We start from the raw sequence: 19041 nt of genomic DNA, 5'->3' as shown, positions 1-19041 counted from the left end.
ACCCATGCGCCTTCCTTCTGCTTGTCTTTTATTCAGCCTTTGCAGACTGAGCCTCAGGTGTTCCCTCATCGGAGTCTTGAAGAGGAAACCACACTATTGTTGTTCCAGCTCGTTCTGACTCTGCTGTTCAGCATACCATGGTTTAAACCCCATGCAAGCATGCATAAAGCACTCTAGCACTGGTCATGGAATTTCTGAGAAATGTTAAACGCCATGCACACGCTCTGTTTTCCTTTCAGCAGGCTCTGCTTACAGCAGGCTCTGCTTACTACATGCTCAGCATTCAGCATGCTCTGCATTCAGCATGCTCTGCATACAACATGCTCTGCATACAGCATGCTCTGCATTCAGCATGCTCTGCATACAACATGCTCTACATACAGCATGCTCTGCATTCAGCATACTCTGCATACATCATGCTCTGCATACCTTACCGCATGCTTCTCAACACATCTTGGGTTGTTGCCAACTCACTAGACTGTCAAGCAGTTTCATAACGTTGCCTTCTAGTCTGCTGCTTTGCACCAGTGAACCCTCACTCAGAGAACTTAGCTTTTCTAGGATAAGGTCCCTGTAGATGAGAAAGTTCTTTTCTCCCTCCTTCTGATATTCCCTTGAGGACTCTGTCATTTGGAGGGAGCCTTTAGCTGCATAATCTCTTTTTTTTTTTAAGCATAACATGCTTACAGGGAAGGTAATGGTTACACTTCAGCCGCTAATCCCGTCTGTTACCACACCTGCTCCCATAGACCTTGAGCTGTGTTGCATGACATGCAGTCCAAGCTTAGTCCTTGTTAGAGGATTTTTTGTTTACGGAGTCAATGTGTCACGGGGAAGACGTTCAACAACCAACAGAAGGGACTTGTTGTGACGCAGTGCGGCAACCTCAGCAACCCGTTAAGGAGTTGTCTGTACGACCCAGACAGTCTAGACAGATTCGGGTTGTCACTGTACTTCCTCGCTTGCCCATGATTGACAGTTTACAGACTGTGCAGCAGTATCATGATCTTGTGTCCGGCTCCGTCAGACGACTGGCTTTTAAGAGCTCCCTCAAGTCGTCGCTGTCTGGAGATTTTCAAATGGACTATGGATCTGACCAAGGAACTGGGCCTCCTGGTCAATTTTGAGGAGTCTCAGCTCGTTCCATCCCAGACCATTGTCTCCTTGGGTATGGATCTTCAGAGTCGAGCTTTTCAGACTTGTCCGTCGGCCCCAAGGATCTTCCAAGCCCTAGAATGCATCCAGAGCATGCTGAGAAGGAACCGATGCTTAGTCAGGCAGTGGATGAGTCTAACAGGGACACTTTCATCGCTGGCCCTGTTCATCGAGTTAGGGAGACTCCACCTCCGCCCCCTTCAGTATCATCTAGCTGCTCACTGGATAAAGGACATGACGCTAGAGACGGGCTCAGTTCCTGTTTCCGAAGAGATGAGGTCTACTCTAACATGGTGGAAGAACAGCATTCTTCTCAAGGAAGGTCTATCTTTGGCTGTTCAGACCTCCGACCACCGTCTCTTCTCGGACGCATCGGACACGGGCTGGGGTGCGACACTGGACGGACAGGAATGCTCGGGAACATGGAATCAGGAGCAAAGGACACTTCACATCTATTGCAAGGAGTTGTTGGCAGTTCATTTGGCCTTGATAAACTTCAAGTCCCTCCAGCTTAACAAGGTGGTGGAGGTGAACTCCGACTACACCACAGCCTTGGCTTACATCTCCAAGCAGGGAGGGACTCATTCGAGGAAGTTGTTCGAGATCGCAAGGGACCTCCTCATTTGGTCAAAAGATCGAAAGCTCACGCTGGTAACGAGGCTCATTCAGGGCGATATGAATGTCATGGCAGATCGCCTCAGCCGGAAGGGTCAGGTCTTCCCCACAGAGTGGACCCTTCACAAGAATGTTTGCAGCAGACTTTGGGCCCTGTGGGGTCAGCCAACCATAGATCTCTTCGCTACCTCGATGACCAAGAGGCTCCTCTTGTATTGTTCTCCGATTCCAGACCCAGCAGCAGTTCGCGTGGATGCCTTTCTGCTGGATTGGTCCCATCTCAACCTGTATGCATTCCCGCCGTTCAAGATTGTCAACAGGGTACTTCAGAAGTTCGCCTCTCACAAAGGGACACGGCTGACGTTGGTTGCTCCCCTCTGGCCCGCGAGAGAATGGTTCACTGAGGTACTGCAATGGCTGGTCGACGTTCCCAGGACTCTTCCTCCTAGAGTGGACCTTCTGCGTCAACCTCACGTAAAGAAGGTACACCCAAACCTCCACGCTCTTCGTCTGACTGCCTTCAGACTATCGAAAGACTCTCAAGAGCTAGAGGCTTTTCGAAGGAGGCAGCCAGAGCGATTGCCAGAGCAAGGACGACATCCACTCTCAGAGTCTATCAGTCTTAATGGGAAGTCTTCCGAAGCTGGTGCAAGGCCAATGCAGTTTTCCTCAACCAGTACCAATGTAACCCAGATTGCTGACTTCCTGTTACATCTAAGGAACGTAAGATCCCTATCAGCTCCTACGATCAAGGGTTACAGAAGTTTGTTGGCAGCGGTTTTCCGCCACAGAGGCTTGGATCTTTCCTCCAACAAAGATCTACAGGACCTCCTTAGGTCTTTTGAGACCTCAAAGGAACGTCGGTTGTCCACTCCAGGCTGGAATCTAGACGTGGTCCTAAGGTTCCTAATGTCATCAGGATTTGAACCGCTCCAATCAGCCTCTTTTAAGGACCTCACATTAAAAACTCTTTTCCTCGTGTGCTTAGCAACAGGTAAAAGAGTAAGTGAGATCCACGCCTTCAGCAGGAACATAGGTTTCACATCTGAAACGGCTACATGTTCCTTGCAGCTCGGTTTTTTGGCTAAAAACGAGCTTCCTTCCCGTCCTTGGCCTAAGTCGTTCGAGATCCCAAGCCTGTCCAACATGGTGGGGAACGAACTGGAGAGAGTACTTTGCCCAGTTAGAGCTCTTAAGTACTATCTAAGAAGGTCAAAACCATTACGAGGACAATCAGAAGCCTTATGGTGTGCTATCAAGAAGCCTTCTCTACCAATGTCTAAGAACTCAGTTTCTTACTACATCAGGCTTCTGATTAGAGAAGCAAATTCTCATCTGAAGGAAGAAGACCTTGCTTTGCTGAAGGTAAGGACACATGAAGTGAGAGCTGTGGCTACTTCAGTGGCCTTCAAACAGAACCGTTCTCTGCAGAGTGTTATGGATGCAACCTATTGGAGAAACAAGTCAGTGTTCGCATCATTCTATCTCAAAGATGTCCAGTCTCTTTACGAGTACTGCTACACCCTGGGTCCATTCGTAGCAACGAATGCAGTAGTAGGCGAGGGCTCAGCCACTACATTCCCATAATCCCATAACTTTTTAACCTTTCTCTTGAATACTTTTTATGGGTTGTACGGTCGGCTAAGAAGCCTTCCACATCCTTGTTGATTTGGCGGGTGGTCAATTCTTTCTTGAGAAGCGCCAAGGTTAAAGGTTGTGATGAGGTCCTTTAGTATGGGTTGCAGCCCTGTATACTTTAGCACCTTTGAGTTGATTCAGCCTCCCAAGAGGAACGCTGCGCTCAGTAAGGAAGACGATCTTATTAAAGGCAGAGTAACGGTTCAAGTCGACTTCCTTACCAGGTACTTATTATTTCATTGTTATTGTGGATAACTGATTATATGAAATATGGGATACTTAGCTATCCTTTAATCTTGTACACTGGTTTTCACCCACCCCCCTGGGTGTGAATCAGCTACATGATTATCGGGTAAGTTTAATATTGAAAAATGTTATTTTTATTAATAAAATAAATTTTTGAATATACTTACCCGATAATCATGATTTAATCGACCCTCCCTTCCTCCCCATAGAGAACCAGTGGACCGAGGAATAATTGAGGAGGTGTCAACAAGAAGTACTTGAGTACCTGGCCACAGGTGGCGCTGGTAAATACACCCCCTTCTAGTATTGTGATAGCTGGCGTATCCCTCCATAGAATTCTGTCGGGCAACGGAGTTGACAGCTACATGATTATCGGGTAAGTATATTCAAAAATTTATTTTATTAATAAAAATAACATATTTGTAAACTTTAATTGTGAAATCTTTATTTATGATTAAATTAAAAATGTTAATACCGTCACCTTTTCAACTGTGTTTTCCATGAAAATTCTTTTCCATAGAGTTAAATCTAAATAGAACAAAATGCATCACAATTTACCTTGCTTGCTTTAATTCTGCTATCCCAGTCCTCTGCAGCAATCTTGGAAATAACCTTCTTTAGTAAGTTGGTCACTTTCTCTGAATTCTGCCTGCAAATAGAAACAATCGGTTTAATCATTTAATCATCAAGATACCTGTACACTAGACTTATTTCAATTTTATGTTCCTTCCTTGAAATAATACACTACAGTGGTGCATAACAGATGGAAAATGATAATCTTAATAATAAAAGTAAATCAACAAAATTAATTTACAAAAATCTTATATTATGAATGGCAAAAGGATAAAATGGGACAAATACTATACTTTACCATGTTTTACTTAGATCTATTCCATATTTTGAACCTGATAAATAATCATGTGAAAAAATATGATTTTTCATTTAAATCAATAACTTGCACGATTACCTTACCCTAAGATAGTATCTATGGTTCAGGGCCTTATAGCATGGTGCTAGGGCTTAGGGGAACATTCAGCACACAGGAGCAATTGGGGGAAAGGCCTGCAGTTGAAATTGAAGGTAAAGAAGAGAGAACAAATCCTTAGAAGGCCCTTACCCTTAGGAATTACAGGATTAACAAAGGCTACTTACTTCATTGTCCTCAGCACCTTTTCCACATTCACTGGTTCTCCATCATCTTTCCAGCTATCCATGTCTGTTGCCATGGCAACAGCGGCATAGAACAATCCAAGTTCCTTTGCAAGAATGACCTAAAATGGGATTTCAAAGTCAGTCACCCAGATGATAAAAAAATAATGGCATGATGCTATAACCATAACAGTTATGAAAAATTACCTAAAATTGATACAAATTGAGCTTACAAAGAAAAACATAAATGACAAGAATGATTACTGAACCACCTAAAAATTTAGAAATACTGTAATCTTTAACTAATTAAATTACCATATACTGTATACTAGAGTATCATGTGACTTATGAAGACCTAATTTTAAAGGCAAATTTAAGGTGGGTGCATCATGCACAAGATATAAAATTAAAGTATGTACTGCATGGTCAGGCTACGCAATTGACAAAACTTTATGTAAATTTACCGAGGTCAACAAGTATAGAATAAAAAAAACTGTAACCAAGAGTAAAGCATGTAGCATTCACATATTTTCCTTATGAATTATAATCGAAATGTATTTACATCTTTCCTATTGTTTATGTTTATAAGATGATTGAGACTACCATCTATGCTTTCCAAATCAGCTGAATAAGGAAAACTAATAATGGATTTTTTTTCCTCTTGCTAAAAGAGACAATTATCAATTGAACTATCATTTTCATTCTAGCATATAAAGGTGTGCAAATTTCATCAAAAATACTTTTCTCATATTTCATTTACTGCAGAGTTTAACAACATGATAAAGATTAAGGTGTTTAATTCCTGTTGCCGATGAGCGATGATTTTATATTATAATCTTTAGCATTGCAGTGTTTGATTAAAAAAGTTTACTGATTTATTAACCTCTTCTTCCAATTTCTAAGGTAGTTTTTGTACAATTTAGTTTATTTTTTCATAAAACGAATACACCATCAACTAATTTTTGTCTTTGTTTTAATGGCTTTTTTTAATATTGTTTGTTTTCCCGGTTTTAGCTACAACTTATTACTTAAATTTAACTGTATATTTCCTTGCCCATCCTTTCCCATACCAAAAAAGGGTTTAAAGTATTGTAATAATATATCAGTCATATTCTACTTAACATTATTTACAAGAGCTGCAGTAATTGTTTTCGACTATACGAAAGTTGAAAATCAAGTAAAATAGGTATGGTTACCAAAATCCGTTGTTCATAACAAAACACATTTTTCTTTCAGTTGCTTATAGACATATGAGTTACTAATAATACTTGTCTCTTTTGATTTTTTTCTATTTAGTTAACTGAACTAGCACTTGGGATAAAGAGATGGAGGGAAATTACTTTATTATAATTTGGTCTTACAATTGTAACTTGCATGATAACTTTTTATGGTTGAAAATTTGGGGATCAGCCAATAAGCAAGATTGCAGGTTACACGAGTATATAAGGTACTAACTCAACCAAACCCAACTCCATGCTTTGGAAAATGTGCACAGAGCCTTATGCATAAACTTACCACAAAAACTTTAATTCTGTTAATTAAAATCTTCCATGCAACATTAGTCAAATGTTTCATCACCCAAGATAGTCTTTACAAATATAACAAATTTGGAATAATTTGTATTTTTCCTAATTATACAAACCCGGAGCTCTTTACTTAGGAGTATTATTTCGGCGATAGCTGAAACCAGCCATTAAAGCTTTTTCGAGGTGTAAATACCCCCCCCTAGTTTACTAGTTAGCGGATGGGGTAGACCCACCACCTCGCTCACACCTGTACTAGTAAACAACCATCACTTTGCAATAGCGACAGGTGATGGAGGAACCAGTATGTGTAAAGAGGTTTGTATAGTTATAAAATACAAATTATACCAAATTTATAATTTTTTTTTCATCACTATATATAAACCTTTCACTCTTTAGGTAGTAGATTCAATCCAATTGTGGGTGGAAGTCCTAAAACCAGCAGGCTGGTAACTGTCCCAGGGCAATCCGTTTTAGGTGTAGAATCAGCACTGTGATCTGACCAGGTAAGCGTAATTTTGGAGCCAAACTCCTCACTTAAACTGGACACTGCCAGACTCCCCCTTGCTTAGAGAACGTGGAACATAAAAAGTATATAAACATATATCAGGTTACACAAAGGGTATGGTACCTACCTGCTGTCAGGGGAGGTCAGCTTGCAGAGTTCTTCGGATGCTGAACCCAAGAGAGGGGAGGACGAAAAAGGGAGTGGCAAGTCACTCACACGTTCATCCTAGACTTAATCATGGGTAACATCTTCCCTCAACCAACTGCTACTTGTTCTACAAGGAGGCTGAGGTGTTACTGACCAAGTTTCGTGCAGCCACCACAGGACTTAAGGTAAATATAATATCCAGGTCCCTGTCTTGCAGGTAGTGGGCGTCTACCTATTGTTTACCATTTCCACAGCCCCGCTTGTAACACCTATGTCACAGAAAAATTCTTTTGAGTGCCAGGAATGTCTGACAAGCCTTGACTTCATGAGCATGGGGATGACAAATATTAGGTGAGGAGCCTGGTTGCATGGCTCTCTCAATTTCCTGTCTAATATAGAGTTCTTTTGTAATTTTCCTCTGGTTCTCCCCATGCTCACTATGAGCCTGCTGATCTGAGGGCTAGCTCTGGAGGTTCTTTTTAAGCATTTCTTCCTAGCCCTCACAGGGCAAAGTAACAACTGGTCTGGGTCCTTTGATACAGAACAGAGACTCTAAACCTGGAAACGGACTGATTCTAGGATCCGCTCCAGCTGAATTTTGAGTCTTGGCTATGACTCAGAGACGAAACTTACCCCATCCCCGTGAATGGGCAATGTCATAGGACATACCATGTAGCTTGTTGATTCTCTGTGCAGAAGTCTGAGCTAGGAGAAAGACCATCTTCTGGGTCAAGTCATTATCTGGTTTTTGATGAAGACGGTGCTCCTTTCAGTGAACAAAGCATTTCTACTACGTTCCCGGGGGTTGGTCTGATTCCCAAATGATGGCAGATGTGCTAAAAATTCCGCACAAGGAGAGACTATTCCGTTGAGGAAGGAATGTTATCTCTGTTCAGTTTGAAACGAGGCTTAAATCCAAGTGACAGTCTATGACACAACCCCAAACAAGGGTCCACTTTGTCCGATATACTAAAACAGGTTTCTCCATTAGTATCTTGCCATTCTTTTGTCCCTAGTCTCAAAAGCCTTTCTTTCCAAGGAGTTGCTAGATAACCTCCAAATGTGAAAATGAAGCAATGAAATCACATTGATGGAAAGTCTCCACAAGGTTGTTCTAGCAGATCGGCAAGTGGAGGGAGCTCTCTTTGGTGCCTCTGTGAGCAGATGCAGAAAGTCCGGGAATCATTCTGTATGTTGCCACAACTGAGCTACTAGGGTCATCGAGAGATCTTGCGATACCCTGACTATGTTTAGGAGCCTCCTTACTATGCAGAAAGAGGGGAACGTGTAAATGTCTGTCCTGTTCCATAGATGTTGAAAGGTATCTTGCGAGATTGCTGGGGATTCAGTACTGGCGTGCAGTACATTGGAAGATTCCGGTTTAGGAAGGACGCAAACAAGTCAATTATTGGAGAAATTCAATCAAACTTTGTTGGCTATCTGTCATTTCAAAATACCATTCGGAGCCTGCTAATTGGGTCCTCCTGCTCAGATTGTCCACCAGCAAGAGCATTTTGCTGGAATGAAACGGGCTGAAAGGCTACCTTGTTATTTTCCGTCCCTTCGAGGATTCCACAGCTAATTGGTAAAGGTGCCGTGAAAAGTACTTTCTTGCTTGTTTGTGTGTGACACCAACGTAGTGTTGTCCCTAAATGGCACAACGGAGTGCCCTGAAAGGAGCTGTCTTGATTCCAGGAGGTTTATGTGGCACTGCCACTTGTATTCGGACCAAAAGTCTGGATGCCGTGAAGGGCAATAGGTGAGCCCACCACCCCTTCTTTTGATGCGTCTATGAAGAGCAACAAATCCACTCCCCTGACCAGGTTGGTGTCCAACACCCGCCCATTCAGGTACTCAGGTCTCTCTTCTGCTCTAGACCTCCGGCACTGAGGTGTTCGTGGGTCGAGGCACTGAGACCAATAGGTAGCTGCCACTGTAGAGAACAAATGCATAAAGCTGTTGAGAATCAACTTCTCTAGAGAAATTAGGTGTCACAGCAGCAGGCAACTTGTCCAGCAAGAAAAAGGATTGTGCTACTGTACCTCTCTCAGCCACTTTTTTCGTTCCTCGGACGGAAAACTGTCTAGTTTGATTTTCATCCCTAGATATACCATCTCTTGAGAAGGTTGCAGGTGCGACTTTTCATAATTTAACATAATCACCAGATCCTGGCAAAAGGCAAAATGTCTCGGTGAAGGAAATGGGTCTCCCTCATGTCTGCTCGAACTAGCCAATCATCTAAATAATGGAGACGAATGCCATTCTTGTGAGCTCAGGTGGACACTAGGGTGACAACCTGAGTGAACACCTGAGGTGCTATGGACAAGCATCGCACCTTGAACTGGTATATCTGTCCGCTTATGAAGCCCTCTGTTCTGACAGTCTGCCTGACCATCTGGGATGTCTCCATCTTGAACAGTTTGTTTGTCTCCATCTTGAACAGTTTGTTGGACAAACTTGTTCAGGACTGAGAGGCTGATGCCTGATCTACAGCCTCCAGCCATATTTTCTATAAGGAATCACTGGCTGTAGATGCCAGGAAACCTGTCCGAGACCTCTTGGAGAGTGTCCTTCCCTAGCATTGTCTGGACTTCGGCCGGAAGGGCATGTTCCTTCAAGGATCCCTTTGCGTAAAAATCGGACAACATCAAATGTAGAGATAGAGGAGGGTGAGAGAGCATGAAATAAACGATGTATCCCTCTTTAAGTACAGAGACCGACCAAAGTTCAGCCTAGCAACTGGAGTACAGTATCCACCTCTGACATTAATATAATGGGCGACCTAGATCACAGGCAGACATCCATCAGGCAGAGGAGCTCACCCACTCACTTCGCTAGTGCTTAGTGAATAGGCGTGCAGCACTGCACAAGACTCCCTCGCGAGACCAGGGTCTGTGCTCACGACCAAGTGGAATGGATCAAAGTACTCTCGTACGACCTGCCTCCCGTAGAAGCCTGGCGGGAAACGTTATGTGCTCCTACAGGAGTAAGCATTCACTCGTAAAAGCCAATTAAGGCTATGGGAGATGTGTTGTACCAGCCGTCTATCCATGAAGAAATAATTTTTCCCTCAGATATATCGAAACTGGGATGGGCTCTGGGTTACCTGGTCACCCAACTACCCAGTAGGGTAGCCAACACCTCCCAGGGATTGTGTCTGTTGCTCCGCACAAAAGGGTTGGCAAGTTCCATTGAGAGGCACAAGGAACCTTGTCTCTCAAAGGAAAGGTAAATTCTCATTGGTTACTCCCAAGGGGATGAGAGATTGTTTAGCAAGTAAAGATCTCAAGTCAATTGATGTCGAGACTTGCAAATAGTTGCAAGCAACTGCTCTGTAGGGGGGAAATCCTGTCCTCCAACTGCCTTCAATCCAATTAGAGTTTGCCTTGTAAGTATGCTTACAGAATTGTAACACCAGAGCACCCACTACTCTCTGGAGGACAATGGTTTTACAGTGAATCTCCTAAGCAATCGTTGTCGAGTAAGCCGATCGGCAAAACTGGCATTAAGATTCACTTATGCGACGTTCTGGAGTCTAAGTATTATAAATACTAAGATCCCAATGTTAGGAAGGAACTGCTTGAAATGGAAGAAGATTATACTATAAGGAAGATTATTTATGTCTAGTTACGGGAAGGTAGGAGAGTAATGCATAACCTGATTTCCCATAAGGGGTACAACCATCGAATCTAATTGCATGATGGTACATGGACCTTGTCGGCAGTAAAAGATCACTTGCCCACATGCGGTTATACAAACATAACTTCTTTGTCTCTGAGTAACTGTTCGAAAGCGTGTCTGAACTAGCTTGTGAGAATTATGTACTGTATGTGCGATGAATCGCAGCATTATTGCCCAAAGAAATTGGTCACTGGCTAGCTGTAGCATTGTTAATATGTTCATGAGCATGCAAGCACCCACGAAAAGTACATGCAGCTAGCGCACCGATCATACCTACGTTGGTATTAAATGTTTGCCTGGACGCTTTCTGGGCAGGACAAACGTCTCCGTAAGAAAGTACTAGCAGAAAGTGACACTAATCTCTTAGGACTAGAGACTTGCAAAAAATAATCTAGAAAGGGTATGTCTCGCTAGCCTGTTGTAATTGCTCAAAAGAGCTCTCCATTCTCTAGGGAAAACAAGCCTAAAAAAGTAACTCCAAAGGATGTTTCACGAAACTCGGCATCTAGCAAGATGGCATGCAGCAGCCACAAGCGATGCACCGTAAACATATTTATGGCAATAACCCTGAGGTTTTGTCTAGACAAGCGTGCATGTGTAACCGAAGGAGTTCGTTTCAGCCTTTTATTTCAGCCTTTTATGGGGTGTTCACAAATGCCTATGTGCAAACCTCCTCAGGGAAGGGAGTTTGCCATGAAGAAGCGAAGTCTGGCATGTAAGGATTTTTTCCCCCAGAATGCAAAGAACACAAACACTATGCAGGTTTGTCCAGGCTTGCCAGCAAATGCTACAAGTACCAGCGAGCACTGGCAAGATTTAGCGAACACTGCGGGGCATTAACGAACACTGGCAAGTGCTGACATGGAGAGAGCTGACTCTTGCCTGTAAGGATGGCTGGAGGTAATGTGATTAAGTACACGCTACTGAAGTAGCAATACAGTAACCCTGAAGAGTTATATCCTATGAGCAGTTCCTTCCTCATAAGAGGTTGAAATCATGAGGCACAGGTCCTGAAGGGCCTGGCCTCACACAGCTCTAAGAGCTTTGTTGTGCCCAAAGGCTGGATGTCGGCAATAACTCCAAAGAGGCAAAGCCTACGAGACTTGTCGATGGGAGAGGCGGCAAGTGCAAGCAGTCGGCAGGCATAACAATTTACGGCAAAGACCCCAAAGAGAAATTGCTCACAAGACTTGTTTTGTACCCTAAGAGTACGAAAGCAATGAGCAAGAACTGCAATCAGTCACTTAACTCCTTCGTTGCCAATCTCCGAAGAGTAAGTGTGAAACATAGACGAATCCAATACCTGCTGGAGGAATCCCCCAAGAAGAAAACACTCAGACGAAGGTAGACTCTCACACGAGTGGGAAAGGCGCCCAACCCCTGTTACTGGTGTCGGTAATTCTCCCTGCAAGCAGGAAGGTTGCTGGACAGTGGCTGGTGGGGGATAACTCTCCCTCGGAAGGAAAAGTTGCCCAATACCTGGTGGAGGTTAACTCTCCCTCTGAAGGGGAAGTTGTCCAACATCTGGAGGCGGACCTCTGGGTAGCGCTCACTGCATAATGTCAACAAACTTTGTTCAAGTTGAGGGTCCGCATCAAGAGCTGCCTTTGAAACATAGCTAAAGCCAGTTTCTTGGTTCACGCCAAAGGGATCCCGAAGGGAACCATTCTGCCACTCTCTCGTTCCTATGCCAGAGCTGCAGGAACAAAGGTAAGCAGAAGCAGAGTGCAGTAGTAAACTGTAACACCCTCAGAAACCATACCTTAGCAAGCAGACCCAAAAGTACCAAGGAAGGTAGATGGAACCCGTTACTTCTCTAAGGGAAGCGACAAAGTCCACTCCTAAGAGAAGTCTTAGTTACCATCCTGAAAAGAAAACTGCATTTCTAAAACTTTAGGCCAGTTGCTTTTAATCACGATGCGGTTAAAAGGTTTTGACGGGAAAGCAAGACATCTTAACTCTACCGAGACAAATTAAATTACTAGCGCAGGTGTGAAAGGGGTGGTGGTTATACACCTCACAAAAGCTTTAACAGCTGGTTTCAGCTATCGCCGGTATAATACTCCTACATTAAGAGCGTAAGGATTGTATTTAGTGCTGGAACAACAAGTACTATAATTGGAAGAAAGTTCTGTAATTCACTTTGAAATATCTCTAGCCTCTTTTTCCTCTCGCTACCTGAAACATCAACATGAATAAATAGTAGTTGTACATTACAGACAAAAAGGAATTACTTGCATGCCTAAACAATAACTCAAAGGCTTCTATAAACATAGTGGATTAAAAAAAAGTATTGTGCCATCCCTCATAAATGAATTCATTACATAATGAAAAGTACAAAATCATTATAGTTGGTCATGGGAGAGATGCTTTAAACCAGCGTTTCTTAAACTTTTTTGTGCAGCGGACCCCTTTTATTAAAATTACTCATATAGCGGACCCTTTATTATTATAATTTTCCTCTTCAGTTTGAAAGTGTTTGCAGGTCATAATATACTGAAATTACAACTGAATTATTTATTAATGGCTTATCTTCAACATAAATGTTTATATTTTGCTTAACATAATTTCCACAACATTGATAATTTTGCATACAAATTTTCATGAACTTAACAGCAACGCTTCCTCCTCATATCTCACAACCATACTTAATGCGATGAATGATACTGTTTTTGCTGCCTCACTACTGTTGGAATATCTGGCTCGTCTGCTGAGTTTCAGTCGCATGTCGGGTTCGACATTGATTCGGTTGCGCTTCTTCGTTTTAAGATCAACCAGTGTAGAAAATCCAATTTCACAGTTGTACGTTATTGGGAACGGCATCAAGTGTTTCAAAGCAATTTCTGCAAGTCCAGGGTACTCTGGCTGGACTTGAGCCCAAAAATTGGCCAAACTTCTTTCCCTGAATAGGGTCTTCAGTGTCCCACTTGTTGCAATCTCAACAAGATTATCAGCCTCTTTTGATGACAGGTTGACACTGACCTTTTCTATATCTACTTTATCTGTAACAAATGGATTTCTAATCCACTCAAAGCTTGGGTCTGGTTCTTCAAAATATTTTCCTAACTCTGAGTGAAGGCCTTGCAGATGGGCTTTGAAAGCTTGTGTTGTGTCACCATCTAGCTCTTCCTTGGAAGTAAGCAGGAAATCTGCTAATGAAGGAAAAGACTCAAAATCTTTGCGGTCAATGCGGCCGCACCACAAGTTCAGCTTCATTCGTGTTGCCTGTATTTTGTCCTGCACTTTAAAGATGGTAGTATCTTTTCCTTGCAAAGACAGATTCAATCCGTTTAGTGTACTGAAAATATCAGACAGGTATGCCAGTTTTGTGAGCCACTGGGTGTCATGCATTTGATTATAGAGGTCATGACGTTCATACAAGAAAATTTGCACTTCCTCACGAAGTTCAAAGAGACGGGAAAGAACTTTTCCCCGTGTCAGCCAGCGAACCTCTGTATGGTAAAGAAGTTTTGTGTGTTCGCTTCCCATCTCTTCACACAGAACTGTAAATAAGTGGCTGTTCAGTGCTTTCCCTTTGATGAAATTGATAATTTTTACTGCCTCTTCCAGAACTGATTTAAGACAGGTAGGCATATGTTTCACAGCAAGTTGTTCACGGTGAATGCAGCAATGTGTTGCCTTTACCTGTGGTACAATGCTTTGTACCCGACTCACTAGGCCCCTTAGTTTACCAGTCATCGCAGTTGCACCATCTGTGCTGATTCCAACACATCGCAACCAGGAGAGTTCATTTTGGACAATAAAATCGTTAGCTACATTAAAGATAGCCTCTCCTGTTGTGTTTGTAGGAAGAGGACGACAGAAAAGAAATTCACCATGTACTTCCCACAGTAAATGTACCTAACAAAGCACAAAAGATTTGCCTCGTTCCCTATATCTGTGGACTCGTCCAGCTGTAGTGAAAAATACAGACTCTGCTGTAATTGTGACACCAGCTGAACTTTCACATTTTCAGCCATTGACGTTATCTTTTTCTTGACAGTGTCATTGGACAAAGGTATCTTGTTTATTTCTTTACTAGCCTTTTCCCCAAGCATGATCTCTGTCATTATCTTGGCTGCTGGTTTGACCAAAGTCTCGCCTATGGAATGCGCCTTTCCTGTTTTTGCAATTAATAACGACACTTTGTATGAAGATTCAGTGGCCTTTGCATTTTCTCCAGGTATAAAAAAAAATGAAGCTTCCTTTTTTCTGTGAATATCAAGTTCATTACATTTTCTTTGAAAAAATTCTATGGGTTTTCCCACATATTCCTTATGTCTGGACTCAAAATGTCTTCTGAGCTTTGAGGGTTTCATAGCCTCATTAGCTAATGTTTCATAGCACAAAACACACTGCGGGATAGGATCCTCACTGTTGCCTTGCTAAAAAAATCCAAGTTTCAAGTAATCACTGCAGTATTTATGCTTCTTTTTGGCTGTTTCTTGGTGTGTTTGCTTGTGCCCTACAGTGGTAACCGAGGCATCTGTACTGCTTTGGTTTGTGTCAGCGGTGTTCCCTTCATCCATGGCATCTGCGCCTGCCTCCAGTAGCTTGAGCTGAGTTGCCCTGTTAGCATCGTTTCTTTCTTCTTTAAGGCCAGTGCTGTCTTAGTTGTTGTTCTGGAATTCAGTTTTTTCTTTGTAAGTGAGCCTGTCTTGAGCCACAGATCCATTATCCTGATGCTAAAAAGTAAGCTAGGCTGTCTTCTGATGTTTATCCTGCAAGTAACTTGGCGAGGTCACGAGGTCTAGTATTCGAAATTCTAATCTCAAAAAGGTAGGTAATAACGTTTAACAAATGGTATATATAAAATCAGTATGTTGTCATAAGCATCCAGATGATTTTCTTACCTACAAAGAGGAGCACAAGCAACTGCCGTGTGTTCCTCACAGCAGCCTTAACGTCAACTGATATGGAGCGGGCGGCCGCACCACCGGGCATCAGTCAGTACAATGTTGCCAAATCATAAACTCCACTGCCTTCTATAAAGTTGTTTTTTTGTGTGTGTCTTTTTCGGAATTTCGTTGAGGATTTTACCCCAAGGGAGGAAGGCGGCATTACTTAAATTACTTCCATCCCAATGTGACTTGGCCAGTGTAAAAAGCCATCAGGATTTGGTGCTACAAAAATAGGAATTAAGGACGTTTTGGCCGAAAATTTGACTGAAATCGATATTAAAAATGATCCTGCGGACCCCTTGGAATATTCCACGGACCCCTGGGGGTCCGCGGACCACACTTTAAGAAACACTGCTTTAAACAATACCCTGGTGCTCCCAGTGTTCCATGCAGGTTACTGAAGGTGCAAAATTAAAAGAAAACCATTTTCAGTACAAACATAATGCAATATCTCATCTGAGGTCAAATAAACATGAAAAAACTATTCTGATATATCAGCTAACAGGGGAAAGGGCTTATATACAATACTGTATAACACATATTTAACAAACAGTTATAACAATTCTGTGAAGTATCATCTGACTAATAAGGGTGGTGCCATATACAGAAAGATGCACAGTAACACATACCTCTTTAACAACACCATCAATGCATGCTGCAATTTCTACCACCAATTACCCTTACCTACTATATTAATATTTCTTCTTCCTTCTCACCTTTATAACCTAAATGATCAAAGGGGCTAAAGACCACTTCATGTAACTCCCTTCATAGTATTATAGCCACAGTATAAGGGTCCCATTTTCTGTCCTTCACAAGACATTAAAAGACAAAGCAGAATTGCCTAGAAATGTTATTTTCATTAGTAAAATAAATTTTTGAATATACTTACCCGATGATCATGTAGCTGTCAACTCTGTTGCCCGACAGAAATCTACGGTCGGGATACGCCAGCGATCGCTATACAGGTGGGGGTGTACACAACAGCACCATCTGTGAGCAGGTACTCAAGTACTTCTTGTCAACAAGAACTCAATTTTCTCCTCGGTCCACTGGTTCTCTATGGGGAGGAAGGGCAGGTCCTTAAATTCATGATCATCGGGTAAGTATATTCAAAAATTTATTTTACTAATGAAAATAACATTTTTCAATATTAATCTTACCCGATGATCATGTAGCTGATTCACACCCAGGGTGGTGGGTGGAGACCAGCATACATGTTAACAAAGAAGCTAAGTATCCCGTATTTCATTTTATTAGTTATTCAAAAATAACATAAAATAAATAAGTACCTGGTAAGGAAGTCGACTTGAACCATTACTCTGCCTTTATTAAGTACGTATTCCTTACTGAGCGTAGCGGTCCTCTTAGGATGCTGAACGACTCTTAGGTGCTGAAGTATAAAGGGCTGCAACCCATACTAAAGGACCTCATCACAACCTCTAACCTCGGCGCTTCTCAAGAAAGAATTGACCACCCGCCAAATCAACAAGGATGCGGAAGGCTTCTTAGCCGACCGTACAACCCATAAAAAGTATTCAAGAGAAAGGTTAAAAAGGTTATGGGATTATGGGAATGTAGTGGCTGAGCCCTCACCTACTACTGCACTCGCTGCTACGAATGGTCCCAGGGTGTAGCAGTTCTCGTAAAGAGACTGGACATCTTTGAGATAGAATGATGCGAACACTGACTTGCTTCTCCAATAGGTTGCATCCATAACACTCTGCAGAGAACGGTTCTGTTTGAAGGCCACTGAAGTAGCCACAGCTCTCACTTCATGTGTCCTTACCTTCAGCAAAGCAAGGTCTTCTTCCTTCAGATGAGAATGTGCTTCCCTAATCAGAAGCCTGATGTAGTAAGAAACTGAGTTCTTAGACATTGGAAGAGAAGGCTTCTTGATAGCACACCATAAGGCTTCTGATTGTCCTCGTAAAGGTTTTGACCTTTTTAGATAGTACCTAAGAGCTCTAACTGGGCAAAGTACTCTCTCCAGTTCGTTCCCCACCAAGTTGGACAGGCTTGGGATCTCGAACGACTTAGGCCAAGGACGTGAAGGAAGCTCGTTTTTAGCAAAAAACCGAGCTGCAAGGAACATGTAGCCGTTTCAGATGTGAAAACTATGTTCCTGCTGAAGGCGTGGATCTCACTTACTCTTTTAGCTGTTGCCAAGCACACGAGGAAAAGAGTTTTTAATGTGAGGTCCTTAAAAGAGGCTGATTGGAGAGGTTCAAATCTTGATGACATAAGGAACCTTAGGACCACGTCTAGATTCCAGCCTGGAGTGGACAACCGACGTTCCTTTGAGGTCTCAAAAGACCTAAGGAGGTCCTGTAGATCTTTGTTGGTGGAAAGATCCAAGCCTCTGTGGCGGAAAACCGCTGCCAACATACTTCTGTAACCCTTGATCGTAGGAGCTGAAAGGGATCTTACGTTCCTTAGATGTAACAGGAAGTCAGCAATCTGGGTTACAGTGGTACTGGTTGAGGAAACTGCATTGGCCTTGCACCAGCTTCGGAAGACTTCCCCTTGAGACTGATAGACTCTGAGAGTGGATGTCCTCCTTGCTCTGGCAATCGCTCTGGCTGCCTCCTTCGAAAAGCCTCTAGCTCTTGAGAGTCTTTCGATAGTCTGAAGGCAGTCAGACGAAGAGCGTGGAGGTTTGGGTGTACCTTCTTTACGTGAGGTTGACGTAGAAGGTCCACTCTTAGAGGAAGAGTCCTGGGAATGTCGACCAGCCATTGCAGTACCTCTGTGAACCATTCTCTCGCGGGCCAGAGGGGAGCAACCAACGTCAGCCGTGTCCCTTTATGAGAGGCGAACTTCTGAAGTACCCTGTTGACAATCTTGAACGGCGGGAATGCATACAGGTCGAGATGGGACCAATCTAGCAGAAAAGCATCCACGTGAACTGCTGCTGGGTCTGGAATCGGAGAACAATACAACGGGAGCCTCTAGGTCATCGAGGTAGCGAACAGATCTATGGTTGGCTGACCCCACAGGGCCCAAAGTCTGCTGCAAACATTCTTGTGAAGGGTCCACTCTGTGGGGATGACCTGACCCTTCCGGCTGAGGCGATCTGCCATGACATTGATATCGCCTTGAATGAACCTCGTTACCAGCGTGAGCTTTCGATCTTTTGACCAGATGAGGAGGTCCCTTGCGATCTCGAACAACTTCCTCGAATGAGTCCCTCCCTGCTTGGAGATGTAAGCCAAGGCTGTGGTGTTGTCGGAGTTCACCTCCACCACCTTGTTTAGCTGGAGGGACTTGAAGTTTATCAAGGCCAGATGAACCGCCAACAACTCCTTGCAATTGATGTGAAGTGTCCTTTGCTCCTGATTCCATGTTCCCGAGCATTCCTGTCCGTCCAATGTCGCACCCCAGCCCGTGTCTGATGCGTCCGAGAAGAGACGGCGGTCGGGGTTCTGAACAGCCAAAGGTAGACCTTCCTTGAGAAGAAAGCTGTTCTTCCACCACG

At 43.1% G+C, this 19041-nt stretch overlaps 1 protein-coding gene across 1 annotated transcript in view; it reads right to left on the bottom strand.

Annotated features, from left to right (window-relative positions):
* The window catches only part of LOC137658486 (S-methyl-5'-thioadenosine phosphorylase-like), a 79874-nt gene that overhangs the window by 6628 nt on the left and 54205 nt on the right, over positions 1-19041 (bottom strand). The window contains exons 6-7 of the mRNA XM_068393237.1: positions 4807-4925; positions 4213-4303 (exon numbers count right to left, since the gene is read on the bottom strand). Coding sequence (XP_068249338.1) covers positions 4213-4303; positions 4807-4925 — 210 coding nt within the window. The remainder of the gene's footprint in view (positions 1-4212; positions 4304-4806; positions 4926-19041) is intronic.

Source organism: Palaemon carinicauda, chromosome 19, assembly GCF_036898095.1.
Source record: "Palaemon carinicauda isolate YSFRI2023 chromosome 19, ASM3689809v2, whole genome shotgun sequence".
Lineage (NCBI taxonomy): Eukaryota > Metazoa > Arthropoda > Malacostraca > Decapoda > Palaemonidae > Palaemon > Palaemon carinicauda.
The sequence above is the reverse complement of the archived record's forward strand: the minus strand, read 5'-3'. Positions and strand labels throughout refer to the sequence as shown.